Source organism: Hippocampus guttulatus, chromosome 6, assembly GCF_054856545.1.
Source record: "Hippocampus guttulatus isolate MCC_2025c chromosome 6, RoL_Hgut_1.0, whole genome shotgun sequence".
Lineage (NCBI taxonomy): Eukaryota > Metazoa > Chordata > Actinopteri > Syngnathiformes > Syngnathidae > Hippocampus > Hippocampus guttulatus.
This window is the reverse complement of record NC_141266.1, coordinates 19,066,039-19,091,933: the sequence shown is the minus strand read 5'-3', so window position 1 is coordinate 19,091,933 and position 25,895 is coordinate 19,066,039. Positions and strand designations below refer to the sequence as shown.

At 42.3% G+C, this 25,895-nt stretch overlaps 2 protein-coding genes across 3 annotated transcripts; both read right to left on the bottom strand.

Annotated features, from left to right (window-relative positions):
- Positions 1-16,596: 16,596 nt before the first annotated feature.
- LOC147203933 (uncharacterized) lies at positions 16,597-23,668 on the bottom strand. Of its 2 annotated transcripts, none has more exons than XM_086113807.1 (18): positions 23,554-23,668; positions 23,340-23,408; positions 22,415-22,602; positions 22,068-22,346; positions 20,860-20,906; positions 20,735-20,798; positions 20,577-20,644; positions 20,180-20,255; positions 20,041-20,093; positions 19,886-19,946; positions 19,292-19,408; positions 19,158-19,192; positions 18,888-19,035; positions 18,718-18,780; positions 18,316-18,417; positions 18,165-18,228; positions 17,795-18,083; positions 16,597-16,800 (listed from the first exon to the last, which is right to left on the bottom strand). In XM_086113807.1, the coding sequence occupies exons 3-14, from the start codon at positions 22,486-22,488 to the stop codon at positions 18,738-18,740; spliced, it is 1,065 nt and encodes a 354-aa protein (XP_085969933.1). In that variant the 5' UTR covers positions 22,489-22,602; positions 23,340-23,408; positions 23,554-23,668; the 3' UTR covers positions 16,597-16,800; positions 17,795-18,083; positions 18,165-18,228; positions 18,316-18,417; positions 18,718-18,737. The 2 variants fall into 2 exon arrangements, with proteins under 2 accessions (XP_085969933.1, XP_085969934.1); XM_086113808.1 differs by having other exon boundaries at positions 19,886-19,943.
- On the bottom strand, positions 22,627-25,636 carry LOC147203932 (homeodomain-interacting protein kinase 3-like). Its single transcript, XM_086113442.1, has 7 exons — positions 25,583-25,636; positions 25,320-25,511; positions 24,008-24,189; positions 23,779-23,902; positions 23,554-23,673; positions 23,340-23,408; positions 22,627-22,632 (listed from the first exon to the last, which is right to left on the bottom strand). Exons 2-7 carry the CDS (start codon positions 25,488-25,490, stop codon positions 22,627-22,629), a joined length of 672 nt encoding a protein of 223 aa, XP_085969568.1. The 5' UTR covers positions 25,491-25,511; positions 25,583-25,636.
- Between the last annotated feature and the right edge of the window lie 259 nt (positions 25,637-25,895).

The following is a 25,895-nucleotide window of genomic DNA, read 5'->3' as shown; positions in this document are numbered from 1 at the left end:
CCAAAACATCTGTACCCCTACTCAAGTACTGAGTATGAATACTTTTGCCAGTCTGTGTGTTGTTGGACAGCATACGACTCACTCGCATGAGCTTGTCCACACACGCGCACGCACAAATGTGACACGTTGACACAGAACACACACTCATTAAAAAGATGTGGACAGCGTGGGAACAAGCGCGGCGTTGTTGAGTGGAAGATCAACATGGCGCCGTCACACTTCTCCTTATCACACACACACACACACGCACACACACACACACACACACACACACACACACACACACACACGCACAGTGTGTGCGTGTGTGTGAGTGTATACATTAGCAGGACACACACTCTCTGCGGGATGCTATAAAAATGACCTTTTTTGTGGATTTGATTTAAAAAGGAAAAAAACATTCTTATCAGAACTAATGGAGTGCAGCACGGTGGATGAGTGGTTAGCACGCATGTCTCACAGTCACCAGGCTGTGGGTTTGAATCTCACCTCTATGTTCTCCGCACACTTGTGAGTGTTTTTAGGCCAGATTCCAAAACCATACGCTTCAGCTTCATTAAAACCTCTAAATTATCCATAGCTGTGAATGTGGGGAAGGCTTGTACAAAGTATGTGCCCTGCAACCAGTCCGGGGTGTATCCCAAAACATATAAATGTCAAAAATAAAAGTAGATATCTGCTTCAGGGCTAAACGTCCGTCACAATAAAGCTGTTTAGCTGTGCAGGCAATGATTCAAGCCTCATTCTTAACTGTTCTTCACCATATCTTAAAATATCAACTTCAGCAGTTCCAGTTGTTTCAGTCAGTAGCCCATCTATGCCGTTTTGCATTGTGTGTAAGCATTTATCGAGTTGACTTTACAAGTTAAGTGCATGGTTTGATTAGATACACAATTTTTTAATAATAAATAAAATAATCTAGTTTATTTTGAAAAAAAAAACCCTAATGTTAAATCAGGTCACTGCTATGTTTACAAACACTCCAGAATGCTCCATTCACTTCGCCAAAATGGGAAAGCAAAACAGGTGTGGGTTGTGTTCAAAAAGCTTCATATGTGGCTTCAGAGACGAGCATTGTGATACTGTTGTCAATGAAATTGAATCTGTGTGTTGTATTGTGTTATTTGAGGCGCGCGCGTCGTGCGTGTGTGTGTGGGGGGGGGGCGGGGGGGAGACATTGTGCTGAGCTCGGGTCTTCAGCAGCCTCTTTCTCCATTTATGCTCCATTAGCCAAATTAGAGGCCTAATTGGAAAAGCGAGGAGATTGCGAGAGTGTATGTGTGTATGTGTGTGTGTGCGTGTGTGTGATCGACTAAGACGTCTAAAAGGACGTCTGAGAGGACAGAGAATGAGCAAAGGTGCAATTGGACGCTGATGACAGAAGCAGCCCTCTTCCCGCCTTAAAGGGCCGGCGGCGGTCGCTGGGCTCCTGCTGACGCCATTAGCGGCTCGTTAGCTGATTAGCTCGCCTGGTGGTGGATGAGCCCCAGGCAAGGAGTGTGTGTGTGTGTGTGTGTGTGTGCCAGGTATAGCTAATTGTGTTTACGGTCACATTGTGTGAGGGGGGAGTCACTCTTCCATTCGATGACGTAAACCAATCTGGCTCTGCCCATTTTGTTACGTACAACAGGTAAGAGAAAAGTCTGCCTGGTGTTCAGTTGTGGGTCAAATTGACCCATTTAAAAGTTCAAGAAATACACTTGTAAAACAGTTCAAAATATTTTGAATGTGGATCATCTTCAAACAAAGTTGTTTTTATTGCGTTTCTGATGCTTGGATCATGAATTACAGCCTGGGTCAAATTGACCCATTGATAAGTCATCGACGATTGAAAGAGCATCAACTATATTTTTCTTTGGATGTGAAACTTCTTGAAACAATAGTGGCTTTTTAAAAAATATATACTGACACTGAGAATAATACATCACAAATATGTGATTTTTATTACCCCCTTTTTAAATTGTTAAAAGTATTTTGGGGTATGAAAATTCATTTATTTAATTTGTACTTCCAAGATATTCTTTGATACTTTAATTCCTTCTCTGAACCACTGATGCATGCTGGGACCATCCCAACTGCCTTTGGGCGAGGGGCAGGCTAAGCCCTGAACTGGTCAATACAAATTTTCAGTGGGTCATTTGGACCCAAAACAGAAAAATAACGTTTTCATGGTTTTTGACACATGTTTGCATAATTAAACATTCCAAAGTCAAAAAAGTTTTACTTTGTAGTGTTTCAATTGAAAAACCTCAATTATTGCTACATGCTACATTAGCGGGTCAATTTGACCCAGAATTGAAGACATTATTATTTTCCTTTTTTTTCCCTCTTTTTTTTTTAAAGTGATGCTATTGTGTTTGTTGGCCATTCCGCTGTCCTTTTCGCTTCATTCCTGACACATTTGGCTCGTTATAAAAGTCAGATTGACCTGTTAGCGTGAATGCTTTCTTCCCAAACAACAGAAAATTGGAGGTGGCCGTTTGTTTTTCGTATTGTGCCGTACGAGCGTCTGTGATATTGGATGGCATCGTTCACTGATGCGAGATGGTCAAATTATTCGGAATGAAAAAAATTCTCTGCTTTTCCTCCATCGTGATTGACAGCCTTGTTTAGCCAGAAAACACGGCAGCATCCATGTATTGTGGCACCACGTCCGGCCAAAAGCATGATTGATGGCCAGATATTTGTGTGTGTGTGTGTGTGTGTGTGTGTGCGCGCGCGCGCGCGTGCGCGTGCGTGGGCCAACAATCTGGTGACTTGAAAAAAAGCCCAAAAAGTTGTTACATGGTTCACCACTTCACATTTCACCCCTTCACGCCCCACTTCTTCATATCGCACTGTGCTACACATCACGGCTTCACATCAAACTGTTTCACATCACTGTGCTTCACGCCGCGCCACTTCACGTTCCGTTGTCTCACATCAAATTTTCACACAGCGCCTCTTCACATTGCACTATTGCACGTTTCACCTCTTCACACCCCACTTCGTCATTTCACACTGTTTTACACCTCACCGTTTCACATCAAACTACTTCACGTCACTACGCTTCACACTGCACCGCTTCAAATGACGTCGTCTCACTGCAAGTTTTTTTACACCCACCATTTCACGTTTCACATCGCACTGCTTTACATCAAACTGCTTCACATCAAACTGCTTCACATTACATTGACCCACATCAATTTTTCACATGCCGCCATTTCACATTTCACCACTTCACGTTTCACCTCTTCATGCCTCACTTCTTCATATTGCACTGTTGAACACTTCACCACTTCACATTTCCCATGTCACCGTTTCACATCGCACAGCTTCACACCGCACCGCTTCAAATGACGTTGTTTCACCTAAATTTTTTTACACCTCACCACTTCACGTCGCACTGCTTCACATCACACTGCTTCACATTGCGACGCTTCACATCGATACGCTTCACACCGCACCGCTTGACGTTACATTGTACCACATCAATTTTTGTACCCCTCACCGCTTCACATTTCACATCACGCTGCTCCACACCGCCCTGCTTTTACATTATCCGGCTTCGCACTTCACAACTTGACATCGCGTTGCTTTTCACTACTCCACTTCAAAGCGGAGAGAACATGGTTTCTTTTGCATCGCGGGACTTCACGTTGCACCTCTTTGCACATTGTCACACCACATTGCGCTGCACAGTACCGCTTTGCAGTCAGTTGGCATCTCATGTTGTCCGTTATCAACCAAAGCCATGGTCCCTGTTATCTTTCTTCTATTGGTTTATTTTTCATTGTGGTCATCTCCTCAGATTATATGGGTGCGCTAAATAAAGTGTCCTGTGTGTGTGTGTGTGTTTGTACTAGTCACAGTATCTTTGATTGACAGTGACTCCCCTGTCCATCTCTCTCTCTCTCCTGATAAAATCTTCCCAGTTGGTTGGTCCGACGCAAATACGTCCGTCGTCCCATCTGCACTTTTGCTCAGGCAACATTTCTCTGCGGGGGGCTTGTAATCGAATAACAGACCGCCGTTCCACGCCCTTGTGAAACCAATTGTAGGGCTATTATCTTCTTAGGGCCCCATTTGTGTGTGCGGGGGGTTTGTGGGGGAGGCACTTAGAGCGAGATAGTCACCGGGGGCTAATCTCATATTTGGATTTCTTAGTCATCAGATTGGCCAATGTCAAAGCTCTAGTGGGACGGCGAGACCTCCTGACCGATGGCTGTTGGTGCGTTTTTAGCATTGAGAGGTCGCCGGCGTGGGTGTTTAGCGCATTGGCGGCCCTGCGGGGTAACGTGTTGGACAGCGGGAGTAAATATGGACAACTGATGGACTGCTGGATAATCAATGCAGCAGCTCATCTGCCAGCGTGACGCCACGGAGTAAACAAAACACGATGATTCAGCGTATTCCCGTTGAGGTTGACAAATAGTGGTCATTTATGGATTGATTGATACATTCTCGAAAATTCACACTTTTTTTCCCTTTTACGCTTTGATCGTATTTGCAGCAACTCGTATCGTATCATATGTCCATTTAATGTCACTTTGTAAGATATGGTATCGTTCTGTACGAGAAAGGATAGTACTGTAGTGCATTTTGTCTTTGTTGTTTCTGATCATTTTGTGTCATTTGATAGTTTCTTGTCTGGTATTGTTATAGACATTCATCATGTCTTCTTATTAGTTGAAATGGGTTCTTTTTATCAGATGATGGTCTTTTTTTTAGTGAAGAGGAAAACTCCTACCTCGCTGACAGTTTCGGGTGTCACTTCAGCCTTTGTCAGAGCTAGGTAAAAGTTTTTGTCTTCACAAAAAAGACTCCTTAAACCGATATAAAACATCAAATTAATATTTGTATTTTCACATCATTGATGTAGGCCAGGAAATACTTCACAACATTGACAGTACAAAACATTGCATCTTAACATCTTAAGGTGTGTTAATATCCTATGGTATCACTTTACATGGTATTGTTTCATAATACAGTGCTTCATATTGTTAATTGTAATTAAATAGAATGTAAAAACAAAAAGAAGAATACGGGGAGCCGGTCTTAGCTCCGCAGTGAGCGCACTCACATTAGACAATCTTCACAGGGGATAAATAATATATGCCTGTGAGTTTTATTATATTGTCTGTCTGCATAGATTTGCCGTCATCTGCATTTCAATCTAAGTTGTTTAAAGATTTATGACAGGGTTCGTACACTTTTTCAGCAATAGTTTTCCGCTCTGATTCTGATTCTGATTATTGCCTCACCCCCCCCCCCCCCACCACCTCGACCAGCACACACACACACACATCAAGACCCAGTCGTAGGGAATATTCCAGTAGTGGCGGGACGGGAAAAGCCGGGTTTCAGCCGATATTGATTGGTTAACGTAGGATTATACAGTCTGGCTCTATAGGCTGAGCGGCCTTTCATTCCCGCGCTGAATAGATAGACTGACTGCGTCCGCTCTTTACTATGTGGATCGATGCAAATCGGCTTCCCGCCCCGCCGCTCAATTGTAACTCGATTCCGTTTGCCATAAGTAAAACTTTTCCATCCTGATGTGATTACACGGGGGAGCTCCACAGCTGCCTGTTCCAGCAACCTGCCTGCACTCCTTGACTCGCTTCGATATCATTTTGCTTCATATGGAATTGTCTCGTATTCTTGATTGTTTTGTATTTTATCAGTGTGCATTATATGTTATCATTTCATATTGCATGGTAAACACTGTACCATTGCAAGGTATGGTATGATTTCTTATCGTATCATTGCCTTGTATCGTGTCTACGGTATCACTTGTGGTATTGTTTCATCGTTCAAATAATAGCATAATCACCCAAGTAATTTTCGGAAAACAAGAAAGAAAAAAAAAAGCAAAACAAATTTAGTACACAAGAAAAGGCCAGGCCTTTGATTTAACTTAGCAAGTAGATTGGTACATTTTTTTAATGGTGTTTTGACAGCAATTAGCAATTATGACATTCTGCTAACACAATCCTTCTCAAATCAAGCATAACATAAATTTGGGCATCACATCTTTTGGTATCGCATCACAATTTCATGCACTGCATGCAAAATGATTAAAATAATAATAAAATAAAAAAATATATATACTGTGTATATATATATATATATAAAGGCTAAAATATACTAAGTTAGTTTTATATAGGCTTAGTTAAAATTTATTTTACTATGAACAATTTAATTCAGTGTCTCAAGAAAACCACCGCAAATTAATTTTTTCTAATTTACATAATTTTTTTTCATGTTCTTTGGAGGATGGGGAAGGTTGGCTGGTTGTCATAATGTCATGTTATATTATTATATATTATTGATATGTATTTATTTGTTTTTCTTTTGACCAGATATTATCTGGTGTTTTATAGCAGAAATTAACGAGACAAGTGACATGGTGTGATTGGATGAGTGCATTGTGCTAGAAAGCGCACATAAATGAATTCCGGCTTTATCTTGACAACGACAAAATTCAATCTCGTGACTCGTCACAAAGCTCGCAGCTGTAGCCGCAAACAAAGACGCGGCTAATATTAGCACAAAAGGACGCCGCCGGTAACTTGATTTGCGTCATTTTTACAGTAATGCGTTGGAGGATTGCAGCTGCCTCGCAATGTCCAACCAGCACCTTGTCGCAAGAGCAAAGGTCAATGCCTGCCACTCAAATGCCTATTTGATACATCAGTTGAATGTTGTTCAAAGTGTAGCCATTGTTCTGAAACCTGAAATATCCATCAAAACTATTACCCTAGTTTAACTCTTTCACACACCAATAACCTGTAACCTGATAACACAATAGGCTGTCCACTGTAGTGACCGCTGTCCCTGAAAGGGTTAATACCCTACTTTAAAACACAAGTTTAAAACCCAACTTTGAAAACCTAACCCATGTTGCAAACCCTACTTTGAAACCCTGCCGCATTTAAAACCCTACTTTGAAAGCCTGACTGTAGTTGTAAATGCTACTTTTAAACCCTAACACTAGTTGCAAACCGTACTTTGAAACCATGACTCTAGTTTAAAACCATATTTTGAACCCCTTATTCTTGTGAAAGCCTAACTTTAAAACCCTAACCCGCTTTCCAAACCCCATTTGAAACACTACCCATAGTTAAAACCCTATTTTGAAACCCTAACCCAACTTTAAAACCTTACTTTATTAACCATAGTTTGACACCATACTCTGAAACCCTAATCATAGTTTAAAACCCTACTTTGAAACCTTAACCATAGTTGAAAAGTACTTTGAAACCCTAAACCTAGTTTCAAGCCGTACTTTGAAACCCTAACCCCCTTTCAAACCCTATTTTGAAACCCTAACCATAGTTAAAACTTACTTTGAAACCCTAACCCTAGTTTAAAACCTTACATTGTTTCACGAACATTAGTTTAAAACTATACTCTGCAAACCCTAATCATAGTTTAAAACCCTACTTTGAAACCTTAACTCTAATTGAAAATTGTACTTTTAAACCCTAACCCTAGTTTAAACCATACTTTGAAACCCTAACACTGGGTGCAAACCCTAACCCTAATTCCAAACCCTACTTTGAAACCCTAACCCTAGTTTCAAGCCTTACTTTGTAACCCTAACCCTGGTTTAAAAACCCTACTTTTAAACCACAACCCTACTTTGAATTCCTAATCTTACACATACCAAGGACAGGTAGACATACATACACTTTCACAAAAAAATTAAATAATCACTGTTCCCATCATCAGTGTGATGAGATCGCTTTGTTTTGTGAAGTTCAGTTTCAATTCTTTAAAAATATATCTTCATCTTCCGAACCGCTTCATCCTCATTAGGGTCGCGGGGGGTGCTGGAGCCTATCCCAGCTGTCTTCGGGCAGTAGGCAGGGGACACCCCGAATTGGTTGCCAGCCAATCGCAGGGCACACAGAGACAAACAACCACTCATGCCCGCACTCACACCTAGGGACAATTTAGAGTGTTCAAACAGCCTGCCATGCATGTTTTTGGTATGTGGGAGGAAACCGGAGCACCCGGAGAAAACCTACGCAGGCCCGGGGAGAACATGCAAACTCCACACAGGGAGGCCGGAGCCAGAATCGAACCCGGTACCTCTGCACTGTGAAGTCGACGCGCTAACCACTGGACTACCGGGCCGCACTAAAAATATATATGTTATAGATATTTTTGAGGTTGAAATGATTTTCTTTCTTGTAGTCACACTTTTTTTTTCTTGTCACTATGTGAGGTATTCTCATTTAAAACCAGATCTCGACCATATTGCTTTGCTACGCTTGTGTTTCTCACGACGCTTTGTCGCGGTGATGGTGAAAGCGCTTCCAAGAAGCTGCTGACAGGCCCCTGAAAGAGCCAGGACAGAAGCAAAAAAAGAAAAAAAAACATCACAGATGGATCTGAGCATGCCCGCCATCATTAGCTTCAACGTAATCGCATCATTTTAGTCATTGGGAAGTTGTCGGGGACCGGGGGGAGGGGCTGGCGCACTGTCGGGAAGTCTTCGTGGATGCTACTCATGATCCTGATATTAAAACTGATGATGCCAAACGACAAAGTCACTTGGCAGCTTTTAATTCTTCCTCTGTGTAACTCAAAAAACGGGCGGGTAAATACTCCGTGGCATATATTGTTCTAGTTAAAAGGCAGTAACACTACGTGTACATGTTATGCTCGTTAGCTCGTCATTTGTGTTCCACATTGTTTGCTAGCCTTTAGCTAAGTGGGCTATCTAAAACAAGCTTTGTTGTTTTAAATACACAACGTGTCATTTTTTCCACGTTGAGACCAACAAAGAAGGCCTTGCTGGCCTTGACTTGCCGCTGCTAACACACACACACACACACACACACACACACACACACACGCACACACACACACACGCGCACAAAGCGTATTTGCATAGCGTATTTGCTCAGGCCAGGCTGTTCACTGACAGATTTAAAAGGTTTGCGTTTTCATTCTTCAACACCAGCGGCCACCCGCTGCACACGTGTGCGTGCGTATGTACGTATGTGTTTATTGTTTCACAGCAACCGGCCATCGTTTTTGTCATCACGCGGGGTGCGCTGACAACCACAATTTGAACACAATTTGAATGAAATTCACTCGATGTTGAGGGAAGTGCACAAAGGTCAAGTCAAGGTTAAGCAGCGGACCAGGACAATGTTGATCAAAAGATTCTTCAAACTTTTCACCACCAAAGAAGAGGAGACGCAATGTCAGTCAGCCCACGAAATGCTAACTAGTTGCTAGCAAGACACGCACATTGCTAGCAACTAGTTTCAACCTTGTTGTGGAAAAAAAAAATAGCTTGGAGGTCTTAGTTGTTCTATCTTTCTTGTTAATCATCACCATCAAGTCAATAAAAAAAGACTTTGTGAGCAAGACTTTTCATTTGTTGAATGGACAGTTATTTACGAATAATATCGAATAAATTCTTTTGAGCTGAAAAATACATATCTTTTGGTGCCAAATACATATGGGTAAATATAAATAGTTTGTAGACATACAGGATGAATTTTATTGAATGTATCTTGAATATATCCTACTATATGATAAGAGAAATAGTTTAATATTTGAATTTATTACATCATGCTATTAAAAATAGAACATCATGTTTTTTCAGAAAAAAATGTTGATGTTGTTGCCTCTTTAGTAATCCAATACATATCAGCCCGTTTTCTGAATCGAAATACATTCCGATAGATATTTATTTATATAAAAGAATCCCCAAAATGAGACATCATCATTTCATGACATCAACTAATCCTAAAACTGATTCCATGCTGATTTTCTCCCGAACAAAGATGACATCATCACTGCAATTTTTGCGACATCCCTGCGTGTTTCTATATCTCTCAAGATGGAGTCTCTGCCAGGAAGCTTTGGTAGCCTGCCTCCCGGTCAGACCTCGGGTCCGAGAGCGGATCAAAGGCGACCGGTGACAGGCTGGTGAAGGCCCCCTGCTGAGTTCACCTTGATGGATGCCCCCTGCAGGTGTTTTCAATGGGGCACAATAAGCGCGGCCCCTCTAATGCATTATTGGGCCATTAGGACCCGGCCCACAGAGACCACTTATGCGCCGGCCTATCAATAACGCCCTGCGTTCGTGGGGTGGGGGGGGGGGGGGCTGGGGAATTAGTCATACTGATGTTCTATTTAATCAGAATCTCATTAGATTTTAACAGGGTTACAGTAACCCTGCTTTCATTTCCATAAGAGCAAACATTGCTCACTGATGTCACACACGCAACCAACACGGGAAATGGAATACAAATGGAATACTATCGCTGTGTGTGTGTGTGTGTGTTTCCTATCTACAAGTCATGAACGTCTGTCAATCACCGAGCACTGATACACACTCATTTTCAAAGAATAGGAGCAGCAAATAATATTTTAAAAGGTCACTATTAAAGCACAACTAATTCATAGGAAGAAAAAAACAGTTGTTGGGTTTTTTTTATGCGTGTGGTTTGCATTTCATATCCACAAATGACACATTATGAACATCCGTCAACATGAACTACAGTGAAGTTTCAGACCTGCACACAATAGGTGAAAATTTGCTAAATTAAGACCATTAAAAAAAATAGAGTTGATTTGAACGCATTGAATCTGAATTAAAATGATTAAAACACACATTTTAAAGTATTCTCTCGCTGCCAAGAAGTGGGAGAATACTGTCTTGCATCGCTATGAGGAAACTAAGTTCTCGAAATTAGAGGCCTAGTGTGTTTGCTTCAAGCTGTTTAGTCGTCACTCCCTAGTTGAGGTGTATTGGAAAAATGTGTACATAAAACAAAAGGGAATTACAGACATTGTACGTTGAAACACCAAAAGTTGGCTAGCTTAATGACAATGCGAAACGCCTACATGCATCAAATCAGCATCAATTATAAACCTTCAAACGACTTCAACATTCATAAAGCAGCAACGCACGCCAACAAAATGGAAATTAACATTGTTTCTATACCTGTCAACACCAAAACGTTCAACCAAACCATATAATAAGATATGTAAAGTGAAATGTCTCATGGGCAAAAGGTGCTAGCATAGAAATTATGGGAATTATAAATCTCCAAACAACTGTTGCACTGGCCAGCAACATACATACCAAGACCCACAGGTATTGTATTTTCGCTGCCACGTGGGAACGACTGTTACTGGATATTAGTTGGGGACTTTCTCTGCCTCTTTTTGTAGTTAATTCCGCTGCGTCTCTTCCAGTAGAGCTCAGTGCTGCCTGGAACGTTGTGGCGCAACATGGTACTGCATGCAAAGTGCACAACGGAATGTGGACTTGCCTGTATACTGTAAAAAGCAGTGATCCAGCGGGGGGGTGCGAACGATCTGACAGAGCGGGGCTGGCGAGGCGTTCAGCGTATTTCCTACACGCTCACAAACGCACGCAGGCCGCACAGAAGCGAGCGGTATGGTGGTGGTCTCGCTGTCGTCTTGCTCGGTTTGCTGATCTTGCTGAGCTTTCATCGTCCCTGCTCACTGCACTTTTTGAATTAGCACTTTATTATTGCAGGGGCCCCTCGGCTGAGGACCCCCAGGTGCTGAGAGCAGCATGCCAATAGCAGACTCTGTGTGTGTGTGTGTGTGTGTGTGTGTGTGTGCGTGAGTGTGTCTAAAAGGTGGTGGTAGTGTCCGAGTGCAGAAAGATAGCTCTCAGCAGCTTATTTATCAACGCATACATCCATCTCAGTTTTGCACATTCCGGTTTGAATATTTCAGGTTTTCCAAGTAGGGTGTTCAGCCACAATAAAGGTTTCAAATGAGTGTGTCAAATCTGGGTTAAGATTTTGAGCAAAGGTTAGTGTGTCGAATTAGGTTTTTGAAGACATGGGTAGGATTTCAAATTCTAATTTGTTAGCCACCGTTCGGGTTTTAACGCACATTGAACCTAACTCTGACTTCCTACCCCGTCAATTTAACCTGGAACAGAAGCTGTTTCCCGTGTCTTGTGCCATGAAAATGAAGGTCATAGTTTCTGACATCTTTGATTTAATGAAGCATGTCCCGGGTCAAACTGATCCAACAGCCTTATCATTGTTCATGAGAACAAAACGGAATCAACCCATACTTAAAGTCATAATTATTATTGTATTTTGAGCAATATTTTGTATGAATCTCCTAATTTCATTTGTTGTTCCAAAAGGATCTTTTTGACACGAACTGAGGCGGCCTTTTTTAAGCACATTTTTTTCATAGTTTCTAACACTTATTTTCCACGTGTCCCGGGTCAAATTAACCCACTAGTCTTACTGCTGTTCCAGATCGGAACAGGAAAGTTGTGTCATCCTACTCTCTCCTTACAAGGGCCTTGGTGTGCCCACACACACAAACATACACACCCTTGCTGTGAACTGAGGACCCCCTTCAGAAGCAGGCCCTTATGCGGCGTGCGGGACGCCATGCGCGACGCATAATCTTTTAATACGTGCGCAGGCGTGACAGCTTAAAGCGTTCGGGTGTTGACAAGTGGCACAGGAGCAACGCTGCTACGTCTTCCCACTCCATCTTGGACTCCATCCTCAAATTCCAAGTTCAGGATTATTTGCTGAAGGCAATCCTGTTTCATGTTTGAGCATTAAATCTCTTGTCTTTGTAGTCTATTTAGTTAAATCTAGGTTGAACATGATTTGCAAATCTTTTTTTCAAAATTGAAACCCTAAGATTTGTTTGTTTGAAGACTAAGTAAGTTCTTAACACCCGCCCTCCCAGCTCCCAAACGCACATCCTGTTTCCATGTAGTCCTGTTAGGTTGGGATCCTGTGCCTAAGCTGAACACCCTAACTTGAAATCCAACACTAGCCTAAAACCTTGGATTTTAACCTCCTTTACCAGAAACTTAATGTAAAAGCCTTACCCTGTGACTACTCATTGTTCTCTGGCTGCTGCGAGTCCCGTGTCATGATGTCCTCATGAGTCCATTAGCCACACAGTTCCAGCTGGGCGACTCCCTGGGGGAGATCCATGTTGGGTGGCAAAGCAGGCAAGGAGGGGCCGCCACCCTCGCAGTCCTCATTGTGTGCACTGAAATGGGTGACGCTAAATGCGGCTAATTTGATTCCAAAGACATTTGTCAGTTTCAATGTAAAGAGTCCACAGCCTTGTTCACTTCGTCAAGCTCTCACTTAGCCAGCTGACAGCAGCCATCGGCTTCAAACCTGATTTGTGAAGCTTTGACTTGTGTTTAAAACCCTCACTGTGGCTTCGGTGACATCACGGGGCTCAGCTTGCAAACGTCACATGACCAAACCCAGAGACCAGGTGAGCCGTTACCTGAGCCCTCAGGTACTGTGATGTCATTTGCAGTAGACAGGAAGTCGCAAAATGGCCGCCCCCATGAGATGCATAAAAACTGGGGGATTTTGCTGACTAATTCAACCCTAATGCTTTTAAAACCTGAACCTCATCTTTTTTTTCAACTTAATTTGAAACCTTAACCCAGATTGCAAACCCTAATTAAAAACCCAAACAATATTTGAAACAACTAAAACCCAAGCCTAGACTTCAAACCCTCATTTGAAACCTGAACATAGATTTGAAACCCTTGTTTAATTTTAGCTTTGAAGCGCAATTTGAATTGGAACTCTGACTTTGAACCCTGATTTTAAACCCTAACCTTGGCTTCAAACCCTCATTTGAAACCCTAAAAGCAGATTTGATACCTTCATCTGAGGCCGTTTTTTTGTGATAGCAATAACCTTGGCCTCAAACCTTCATTTGAAACCGGAATGCAAATTAGACAACCTTATTTGAAATTTAGAACCCTAACATTGGCTGAAAAGCCAAATATGAAACCCTTACCTTTCCACACCCTAAATTGAAACCCTAATCCAGATTTGAAGCTCTATTTTTTGTTTGAAATTCCTAGCCTTGATTTCAAACCCGCATCGGCTTAGGGCAACCCAAACCCAGACTTTTCTCGTGACGGGTGTGGTGGAGCCTTCCCTGTTGACTTCAAGCGAGCGGTCAGGTACACCCCAGACAAACATCTTGCAGCTTCCATTTCGCAAGCTCATTGCGACCAATCGTGCGTGCTGCCTCTAATCCTCAGCGAGCGTCGCTCGAGCGCGAGGGCGGCACATGACTACACGCTGAGCACATCGGCCTAATCACCAGGAAGAACCCTGCAAAGGAAGACGGCTTTCTGCACCCACCAAAGTCTGGTCTTCGGTTGTTTGAAACCCAAACCCATGCTTGAAACAGCCTATTACCATAATTCCAAGGGATGGGCAAGTATCAGATATAACAGTTATTGGTTTGGGGCCACTGTTATCGGGTCCTAATGGAGGCTGCTGATACCAGGTACCGATACCTAAGATAAAAATTAATTAAAAAAACAATAAATCTGATATCAAGTCCTCCTTGGCAGTAGTTGGAACTCCACTGAGGAACCGGAGTTAGACACTTGTGTACTAGAGGTATCGGAACATGGCATCAGTGAGTACTCAAAGAATGAATACTCGGACTAGTATCGGTCTGAAAAAAAAGTGGTATCAACCATTCTTATTTGAAATCCTAACCTAGACACGAACCCTAATTGGAAGCGCCAACCATGGCTTCAAACCCTTATTTGAAAATGGAACCCTAGCTTGTGTTTAAACTGTGGTCACATCTTGACACCCTAATTTACTAAAACACTAGTGTGACGTTAAAGCACAAATCTTTGTTGAAAATCCTGCTCTTGTCTTCCAACCCTAATTTGAAACCTGAACTTGGGTCTAGAACTCAAACTTGAATCCCGAACTTTTTATTTGAAACCCTGACCTTGGCTTCAAAACCTAATTTGAAACCATAACCCAGGCTTGAATTCCTTATTAATTACCCAATTGCCAATCTGAACCATGACTTCAAACCCTCATTTACTGCAATGTGAAGTTCCAATGAGAAGGCGTTTTAGTGTAATGAAACTGGTCACCGATGGCTATCCGACTTTTGTCCCTTCTGTTTTTTTTGTTTTTTGTTTTTTTTTTAGCAGTTTATCGTTTATCAGGCCATCGCAGCGGCAGGTGAGGTGGCCGGCGGCTTTTGTCTGACGGAAGAGCACGGTTTAAAAAAAAGACGAAGGTCAAGGCGCACCGGTAATCCGGGCAGCTGCGTTGGCGGGATTAGTTTGGCTGCTCAGGCCCAACTAAAACAAACGTTTCCATGGCGGTGGTACAGCCATAAAAATCAGCAAACGGTGACACACCTACTTCATCCAGATTGTTTTTTTTTTTTGAATGGAGTTGCTTTCTTAAAATTAATCTCAAAAATATCATCATGACCAAGAGAGCGTGTGCAGGAAATGGTGAGAAAATGCAACTTAAAGGAATTGATCATTGGCAGCATGTGTTGCTGCTCGCTAATAAACATGCGAGTGCCACGCACAGCGGTGTTGAACTACACACTTGTGCTTTCGAATGTTTGTTTTCACATTCTTGCGCTGTGGAGAACTTTTTCAATAGCTTGTCAATCGTCGCCATCCTCATTACTTGCTGTTGTAGAGGTCAGGCGCGGAGTAGCAAGGGTGGCGAAAAACAAGATTTCCTTGGCGCAGGGCTGGGGTCGGGGTCGGGGGGGGGGGTGGTCATGCTGAGATACAGCCTGCAAAGATGCAGTGTCAGCTGTTTGACAAATGGTGCCGCTAGTCCCAGGATAGGAAACCCTAAAATGGCTTTGTAAACCCAATCTAAACCCAACCCCAGGTATGAAACCATTATTTGAAAGCCTGATAATTGAAATTCTTGGTCAGATTTCAAACCCTAACCCAAGACTGAAATTCGAATTTGAAAACCTAGCCCGGGCTTGAAACATATATTTGGAATCCTAAATGTCTTGAAACCCTAATCCTTGCACGAAATGAAACCACAGGCCTGAAACCTTAACTTGAAGCCCTCCCCTTGTCATGGAATGCTAACTTGAATTCCTAACCGCAGGTATGAAATCCAAATATGAAACCATAACTTGAAATCCTAAATCTATTTTGAAACCCTACCTTCAAAGCCAAAGCAGGCCTCAAACCTTAGCTTGAAATCTTAATATGGTGAAACCTTGAACTTTAAAACTATAACCCTGTTTTGAAACCCTATTTTTTAAAATTTGAAACCATAAGTCTTGAAACTCTTCACTTGAAACCCTAATCCCGATTTGAAATGCAAATTTGAAATCCTTGCCAGGATTGAAACCCTCACGTGAAATCCAAATCCCGGGTTTCAAACAAGAATGAAACTCAAATTAGGGTTTGAGGCCAACTTTAACATAATTTGATATCTTGAATTGGCCTCAACACCAAATTTAATGCATTCACCCTTCTTTGAAACCCGCTTTTGAAACAATTTCTAGTTTTAACACTTACCTTTCCACGACAAAGCATCGCCTCTAATTTCTGTCGTGTGTCCAGCACCGCACGGTCAGTTTTACCCCCATTTTGCTTCCTTGGTTTTTTTCCCTCAGATGTCTGCTACTGATGTCTGTCGCCAGACACAAAACGACATCAACCAGCCACAACATTGACTTACTTATGCCCTGTCTGGACACAAAGTGACCACTACCACCACCACCAACACTGTCATTAAAGTCCTCAAGTAACAAAATACGACACGAAACTATACAAACTAAATTAACCAACTCACAAGTGTTTTTAATCTGCATCAGACAGAGAGATGCAGCGCGCACGCAGTAAAAAATAAAAATAAAATAATAATAAGCCATTGTGAGTAAATCGTCGTAGTTCTTTAGTGCCATCTGCTGGTATTCTGAAGTACTGCGTGCTTCCCCATCTGGGCCTCGGACACGTTTGCTCGTCGCTGATTGGCTGTCCTGAGAAATATAGGAAGAAAACAGTGTTCACGATTTACAGTATAAGGCTCCGGGCCTGGAGGGCCACTGTCCTGCCTGTTTTCCAGCTCTCCGGGCTGCAACACACCTGATTGAGATGATCAGCTCATCAGCCAGCTCTGAAGCAGCATTAGAATGATCTTGATGATTTGAATCAGGTGTGTTGCTCCTGGGAGAGCTAGAAAACAGGCAGGACAGCGGCCCTTGAGGACCGACTTTGGACACCCCTGGTATACGGTATTTAATTTTCATTTGAAACTATTTAGTCATTTAGGTATTTTGCAACAACGCCCCGGGAAAGTGAGAATAAAAGTGCATTATAAATTTGTTGTTCAAAAAGCCAGAACAATCTTGAGTGACCTCCCCAAAAAAGAAATAAAAAACACCAAGTATACAAAATTGGACTCCAAAATCGCTTATCCCGCAGACAAGACATGTATCTGCATCGTCAACACCGCAAACAGATGTATTGTTCTTAGAAAAAGATTACCAACATTACTTTATGATCATTCATTGTAAAATTGGTAGTTCTTCGAGGGCTTGAAGCCTCGAATCAAGTGAAGCAGAATAAAAAATTGGCTGGCACTAGCTAAAGTAATTACCTGCTAGCTAGTTTATCTGGTTGTAGTTAGCAGTTGGCTAAACTATTGCTCTTTGTTTTGGACTGTTCCCCAACCTGATTTAAAGAAATACATGTCATGAATTCTTGAATGCTATTTCTCTAAATATCAAGAGTTTTACTACTAGTGCGGTTTTATTTATGTAGTGTGCATATACAAAGTATTTATTGCGGTTGTTAGCGTTATGTTGCCAGTGTATTCCATTTGTATTGTTCTCTAACTGTGCCTAACACGGTCTCATGCACTGTATTATTTATGTATGTGTAAAGTTTTAAGGCTGCGTTTTTTATTTTTTTTGCTTTATTGGTAAATGTATTGGTGGGGGGGGGGGGGGGGGCAATGACACGTCCACTTACAATGTCTGCCTTGATCCTTGTGTAGAATGGTCCATCTCGCTCTCAAGAAGTCTAATCTGCTTCAGATACCTGAAAATGATCTCTGTTCACTTTTGGTCTATAAGCGGTGAGTTTTAGGACCGTTTATGATCAAAGGTCTGATTGTGTCTAACACAATGCATCTGAAAAGGGATGCAACACAAATCCATCAACATTCTGGAGCGTCAGAGTGCTTTGTACCCTCTTTTTTTTTTTTTGTACCCATCGGTATCATTTGAAGAGTCCTTGCATTCAGACTGAGCCTCTAAATCTGGACAGATTAAAACAAAGAGGTGAGTTTGGAGTTAGGTTGTTCAGTTTGCTTAAGGATGCCAATTGTGAGATGTCATACCTGGACCTCCACCAGGAACTCATCTTCTCTTTCTGTTGTGGCTCTGTCAGGACCATCAACAGCTCTGGAATGACAAAAATATATATACTGTATGAAAACAAATTAGGATGTGTCATGAACTATGGGTATACAATCGTTCATTCGCTAATACCATATCCTTTCCCAACCGGGTTTAGCATTGATTGCTTTGGTCGCCTCCTTCGGTTCTGATGATCACAATGAGTGAAACCGCTCCTCTCTTCTTTGGGAAGGTCTGGAATAAAGTAGAAAAAAAAGTTTGGTGACATTGTCATCCAAGCAAAGCCAACCCCAGCGAGGTTACCCGGTGACTTTACTAAATAAGCAAAACCAACCTGTCGACTCTAATCTGGTAACATTGTAAACTCAGTAAAGCGAGCCTATTGAGACTATTGGTGACAATGTTAAATTAGCAAACGTCTCGGAACGTAATTTAATAAGCAAAGCGACTCTATCAAGGCAATCTGCTAATGAATGAAAGACAATCTTTAAATTATATTAAAAAAATCACCCCTGAAAAGATTGCTGGACTTACAACAAAGTGTTTGGACACCGTCATGTCTTGTCTTTCTTTTTTTGGGTCTTGTCGCTATCCACACTGTTGTGAAGAGATGGATTAAATTGCGTTTAGCAATCATTTTTGCCGTAATCTATTAGATTAAAAAAAATAAAAAATCCAGGTGTGCACATCATCCTCTAACCTACCCACTGCGGTTTGCAATCCCAGAAGGGGGCTGTGTTTTGGTCATAGCTTTGGCCCTTTCGCTGGTATCGGTCTTCAATTTACGCGCGGATTCAGTCCTCCTCCTCCAGGCTGAGTAAGTGTTCCGTGCCTTTTTGCTCTTTGGTGTTTCTTGGGGGGAAAGACGTCGAGAGATGCTGTTACGCAGACTAAGGAAGCACTTTCGAAGACTCTATAAGACAATTTTTGCACTTCGGTCTTCCTCCAAGGTGAGGTACATCTGACTGACTTACTACTTTTTGTCGGGACGCCATCAGATTTCGTTTTCCTGCCAAGATATAACAATGATAGTGCATAATGTTTGATTGGGGTGGAGCTTATATGCCAAATACAACAATGTGCGTCTGTCACAGGTTCTGATACTTACACAATGCGCTCTGTCGGTTTCGCTGTAGACTGGGTTGTATTCGCCGCATGGGTATTAGCCCCATTACTACTTTCCGGTGTTGTGTTCATTTTTCTCTTCTTTGCTACCGGTGAGTCCCTGTACAGATAAAATATTATGGGAAGAGCCATGGGAAAATTCAAGTTTGTGGTTTGCTTTTTCCGGGCGGATGGTTTGTAAACAATGTCTTGTGTCTCACTTGGTCTGTTTCAGGAAAAAAAAATGTTTACAACCGTACTGTAATGTAATGTCACTTTCTCTTACTAGGCAAAAGAATGTAAACAGGAAGTAGGTCCTTTGCGTGGGCGAAAAAATGAAGTAGCCTTAATAAACACAAAATTTGGCATCAGTTGACGACTTCTGTGCACCAATTAGCCCAGTTACATTCTAAATCCAATTCAATTCTAGTGCTGCTTTGAGATAAGAGCCAAGTGACCCAACTTCCAAGATTTCAAGATAACATATGTGTGATTCCTTGCTTTGACTTGAGAACAAACATTTGAGACATTCAAAGCCAAACCGGATTCCATTCAAACCAACTAGAGTGAGAGAGAACAGTCAGGCGACAACACTGACCTCGAACTGTTTGGTGCGGCTCTCAAACTCGGTCTCCTCCTTTTCAATCTACCTTTTCCTACTGAACACAGTGCCCATGAGCAAGAACGAAACACACACAAGCACACACGAAGATATATTCTCGAGATGTGTAAAGTAGGTGACTGAAGACAAACCTTTTGGTGTGCGGATGCCTCCTGGCTTGGCCTTCCATTTCACTCGCTTGTTGCTTGACCAATAAAGACATGAAAGGTGAATGAGGCACAAATGTGTAGTTCATGAAAAAACGATAAGACATCGTAGACCAAGTCTTACTTGATGCTCCTTGTCGTTGAAGACGTCGCGGTGGCCATGCTGGTGGTCGCAGATTCAGTAAACGTGTTGGGGATTTCTGGAGGAAAAAAAGGGACGACGTGTTCAAATAACAAACTTCATCAGACTTGCTCGCCAGCTATTAGACTGCACCGACACACCGGGTTGGGTACAGTGACATAATCTAGGTATAAGGTTTTTCTCAACTAATTAATTAAATAAAAATAAATAAAATAAAATATTGCCAGAATTGTAACGGTTTTGTAATGATATTGGCTCAAAAAAATTTCTCATCAAATTCCTGCTAACTTTTTTTTCCATGCAAAAATACAACTTTACATACGATTGTGATTAATTGATCGCGACATGCGGTGGCATCAAATTTCTAAATATGACTTACCCTTTGCTGTTTGGTCACCATTGGAGATAGTGGTCCGTCTTCCATCCGGGTTGGTACTTTTTGGCACTCTTAAAAAAAAGAAAAAGCAAGTTGGAAACTACGGATTTGGCAGACATCTTAAAAAGAGTCTTGACCAAAAAAAAAAGCTAAAAACTGACTGGTTGCTGTTTTGCACTGGTGGCTCAGATTTAGCCGCTGTGGTGGACATCATGGTGGAAGCCCCTGTTGGAATGTCAGAAATGGTGTCATCGTACTTTGATTCTAACAGTGAGCTCAAACGTACCTCTTTGTTCCTGCACTGACTCCTGATCCTCCTTCTGTTGTGGTTCTCTGAAAAACAAACGCTGTCAACAAAAAAAATCATTGGCAAGTTGACGTTTCTGATTGTTTGGTTTTGATGTACCCGAACCATTTACTATGTTGCACGCTGATGCACATACATGTATTTCTAAAACTCTATTTGAACCCTTTCAGGGACAGCGGTTACTACAGTGGACGTCTCATCATGTTATCAGGTTACAGGGCACATGAAAGTTTTCTTTTTTTGGGGGGGGGGCGGACTTCATTGCATCTTTGTTTCATTTTATTGTGCCTTCTATACAAAATTGTATTTTATGAACAAATGGAAAAAAGATGGCAGAAAATGACCATTAATTTCATGGAATTTTAAGGGGAAATGCTCTATTGGGATATATAGGTCCGTCCATCCATCCATTTTCTGATCCGCTTAATGCTCACAAGGGTCGCGGGGGGTGCTGGAGCCTATCCCAGCTGTCTTTGGGCAGTAGGCGGGGGACACCCTGAACCGGTTGCCAGCCAATCGCAGGGCACACAGAGACAAACAACCATCCGCGCTCAGACTCACAACCAGGGACAATTTAGAGCAGGGGTGGGCAAACTTTTTGGCTTGGGGGCCGCATTGACTTTTAAAATTTGACAGAAGGGCCAGGTCAGCCTGTGTTCTGCAACTTCAAGTCAATGCGCCACCTGGCGGTGAAATGCCTGTCATTACAAGTCCAAATGAAATGAATACAATCATTCACATCGAACCTTAATTATGGACCAACCTTCGGCGGGCCGGATTAAAAAGACCAACGGGCCGGATCTGGCCCGCGGGCCTTAGTTTGCCCACCTCTGATTTAGAGTTTTCAATCAGCCTGCTATGCATGTATTTGGAATGTGGAAGGAAACTGGAATACCCAGAGAAAACCCACGCAGGTCCGGGGAGAACATGCAAACTCCATACAGGGAGGCCGGAGCTGAAATTGAACCTGGTACACCTGCACTGTGAGGTCGACGTGCTAACCACTGGACCGCCAGGCCACCTGGATATATAGGTGACCCCCTAAAAAAATTTTACGCACTAAATATTTTTAAAATTAATTGTTTGATTGATGGGGAAATCAGCTTTTTTTTCTGCCAAATATCGGAATCGGCATCGTCCAAAAAAATCAATAAATAAATAATCGGTTCAAATCTTCTGCTGCTTACCCTGCCATGTGCCACATGTTTTCAAGGGGTGACGAGTCTGGCGACTTGTGGAGGTTGACTAAACGGAGCCGAGACGAGAGAGTCGTGTGTGACTCCGAGTCGAGGTTGTCCAGGTTGAGGCCCCTCGAGATGCCCGAGGAGATCCCCACGATGTCAGGATGTTCCCGGTGGATCTGCCAAGTGGGATGAGTGGCGTGGTGCGAGGCCGCAGAAGTGTCAACCTGAGTCGCAGAGCTTGAATTCTGACAGGCCTGCATCATTTCGCAGCTCAGTTTCATGCTTGAACAGAAGAAATCAGGTGTTTAACCCACTGAAGTGGCTTCTACGGTTTCTTGCCGGGAACTTACTAGAAGCTGTTGGCGTGGCTGTGTGCAAGGTCAGTCAGGGTGACGAAGGGATGCTGGAGAATCTGACTGGGCATCAGTCGCTTGCCAGCGTCAGGCCTCAGGAGCTGCTTCAACAAATCCACAAAGACCTCCTGGTCTTGGACTTCTGCTGTGGTGTCCTCATTTGACAGGTGGACCACTTGTCTGACCTGGACCGGAACACACAGCAAGCTTTAATACTGAGACGCATGCGAACATGACATGAATCATGCTTTTTCAAAATCCAACCCTCATTTATGGTTGGTGAGGTATGACGTCGCTGTTTTTAATTATTGAATTATTTCTCCAAGAAGACCAAAGGGAAGTCAGAAAAGAAACATAAAGGTTTAATAGCAGCATCTGCAGGTCGTGGCTTTTTATTCAAGGTCCAATTAAATGACACGATTTGGGATTTCACTCGTTTTGGTTTTACAGTTCATCTTTGGTACGGTAAGGAAACTTGAGAGAAATTGCTTTGTGTTAACACCAATACACTTAATGATATTTAAAATTAAATGTAAAAAAAAAAAATCAAACTGCAATGACGAGATTCACAAAGACAAATGTTACTAAGAGTGAACATGTTTGACAGACAACCAAACTATATAGCATTTGGCTAGCACTTATATGTGCTAGCCAAGGGATTAGCAGCACCGAAGCAGTTACACTTCCTGTTCCTTAGCTAATGTTACGTGCTGGAACTTGACACAGCTCAGCAGCATACCAAATGCTCCATTCCATTTACCCCAGTAATATCTCTGAATTAGTATTCCCCCAATTGATTTGTTTCTGTTTGGCATTTTCACCTTAGCAGCAGCATTCACATGCGATTAATCAGGCAAAAAGACATTTCTCATCCTGTGTTCTTTGCTAGGACGTTATTAAGATAAAGAACAAAGCTTGATACCTTGCAAAGGTCATCCAGAGAGTTGAGAAAACTGTCGGTGCAGGCTACATAGCCATACTCGTTGGGCGTCTACAGGGGAAGTGATACAAAACTGTCAGAAACGCAGTGAAATCTAAAAGGAAGTTCTCCAAATGTCCAAACCTTTTGAGCCATTCACCGCCTAAAGATCGGAGGCTGTTGATAGCTCATTGCTATTCAGAAGTTGACTTTATACCTTTAGTCTCCAGTGACATGACTGGTAGGCCCTCTCCTTCTTGTAAAAATAAGTCGTGTTGACTCCAATGTTCAGAAGTCTTTGTGGAAGATGACCCAAGATCTGCTCGATCTTTCTCAACTGTGGAAAAAAAAGGTTAAAAATGGAAGAGACCTTATTTCAGAGCAGTCGGGATTGGAATACATTTTTTTTTTTTGGATGGGTGGGTCAGGGCGGGCTTCTTGCCATGTCGTATTCACAGGTGCTGTAGAAAAGTGGAGAGCCCAAAAACAACTCTGCGATAATGCAACCAAGAGACCACACGTCGATCGCCTCCGCGTAGGGAAAACCGAGGATGATCTCTGGAGCCCTGAAAGTAGCAAGAACTATCTATATCTCTTGCACATACATCGTCAACCACATCTCAACATAATCACTCAGGGAAAAAAGGAGTTCAGCTACGCTCTTTGCATACCTGTAGCGGCGGTTCTGAAAGTGTCGGCCCTGATTGGTCTCTGAGACGTGCTGGGCCAAGCCAAAGTCGATGATTTTAACTTTGTACGGCCGGTTGACGTGCTCCACCATCATGATGTTGTTGGGCTTCAGGTCTGCGTGGATAAGTCCAATACTGTTCAGAAAATGCAGGCCCACGGCCAGCTGAAGACACGAGTACATGGTATTCAATTACAATAGCTTCACCAGCCTGGCTTGCTAGCCTAAAAGCTAGCTCAAACGATGGACAGAAATCCCGATATAATGCTTGGGCATCAAGGATAAATCAATGCGTATCGAAAAAAAATATGTAACATTATCACAAAAACTGTTCGGCGCAAAAATAACTCCAGGCCTAAATGTTGAAGCGCATTAGCATACCTTGCTAGCTTAAGCCACGACAGGGCACAAAACCCCTAACCCTCAAATTGCAATCTAGATGAGAATAAAGTTGTATTCTTTTGGAGAAAAATCCATCTACTGTGAACAAACTAACACTTTTTTTTTTTTACGAAAGAAGTTGTACTGATACAACAATATTTTTTTTTCAAAACAAACAACAAAAAATAGTTTTGTGAAAAAAATGTAACATTACAAGACTGTTGTTTTAAATTATGTATTTTTTTCTGTCAAAGAAAATTATTTTTGCTAAATTACATTTTCCTCCACAATAATAAATTTTTAACCTGAAAAATAGGACTATGGTGGACCACTACTGGTCTGTGTAATATGCAAATTGTCTTTAAAAAAAACAACAACACTGAATACCCTCCAGTATGTGTTTTTTATTATTAAAACAAGCGGGGAATGGCCAGGAAAATTAAAAATATTGAAAAAAGATGACCCTAAATAAAATCATTATCCCTTCAATCATTAAGTCATTCTTGAAAGATGACTTTTTGTATTTTATTTCTTTATTTTTTTTGGTCAAACGAAACACAACAGAATGACACCTTGCTTCTCATAGTAAAATTCTCTTTTTCGTGTGGCCCCAGTACTCCGCTCTAACAAATTCAACAGACAATGTTTGTGTTAGATCTTTGTTTTGGAATAAAGAACTCTTCCAACTTTTCAACAGAAAGTTGAACTTTCAAACAAAACAGACATGAGCTGATCTTTGAAAACCACTACTGTACATTTGCCACATAGATGGAGTCCCAAAGATCACAATGCACTTTCTTTTTTCTTATTTCATTTCGGGTATCAGTCAGAATGACGTGAGCCCTTCCGTGAGCAAATTCTCTCGCCCATGAGACTTCTACAATCGACGTAAGTTTAGATGGAGGCAAATGTACCTGATGAAGAATGGGTCGGATCTCCTTGACAAGGAGGCACTTAGTGGGTCTGGTGTTCATAAAATCCCACAAGTTGATGTCCAACATCTCAAACTCGAGACACATGTACGCTCTGTCCACAAAGATGCTCTTGCACTGGATCAGGTTGACTTTGTCCGTGTCGAAATCCATTAAGGTTTGCAGTGTGCTGGCCTGAAAAAGACAAAACAAATCAAATCAAAATCATCGATAACCAGAAGTCCATCACGTCTTGTGTTCGGTACCTCTTTCTTAAACGTGTCCAGGGCGTCGATGTGCTTGAAGATCTTGACGGCGACTTCCTCCCTGGTGGCCGTCTTCAAGCACTTGACCACGTCGCCGAAGGTGCCCTCCCCAAGGAAGTCCAGGATGTGGTAGTCAGATGAGGGCGAGTGGAGGACCCTCAGGTATCTGTCGGCGTCGTACGGCGAGGAGCGCATGGCGATGGCCTCCTCTTCTGACGACGTGACGGCTTTGGTTTGCACCCTGTAAGGGGGTTTCTGCCCACCGACATTGTACAGTAACAGAGCGAGCTCAAACTGATTGTTAGGTTAGGAT

Bases quoted from the DNA above. Each gene is read 5' to 3' on its own strand.
- LOC147203933 (XM_086113807.1), bottom strand. From the start codon at position 22,488: ATGCCCAGTCAGATTCTCCAGCATCCCTTCGTCACCCTGACTGACCTT. The intron at 19,036-19,157 runs GTAAGTCAGTCA...TTTCCCCCCAAG, and splicing joins TGGCGTCCCGACAAAAAGTA to AAACACCAAAGAGCAAAAAG. The intron at 18,781-18,887 runs GTAGGTTAGAGG...TCTTCACAACAG, and splicing joins GGGATTGCAAACCGCAGTGG to TGTGGATAGCGACAAGACCC.
- LOC147203932 (XM_086113442.1), bottom strand. From the start codon at position 25,490: ATGGATTTCGACACGGACAAAGTCAACCTGATCCAGTGCAAGAGCATC. The intron at 23,674-23,778 runs GCAAGAAGCCCG...TTTTTTCCACAG, and splicing joins GCACCTGTGAATACGACATG to TTGAGAAAGATCGAGCAGAT. The intron at 23,409-23,553 runs GTATAAAGTCAA...CTTCCCCTGTAG, and splicing joins CATGTCACTGGAGACTAAAG to ACGCCCAACGAGTATGGCTA.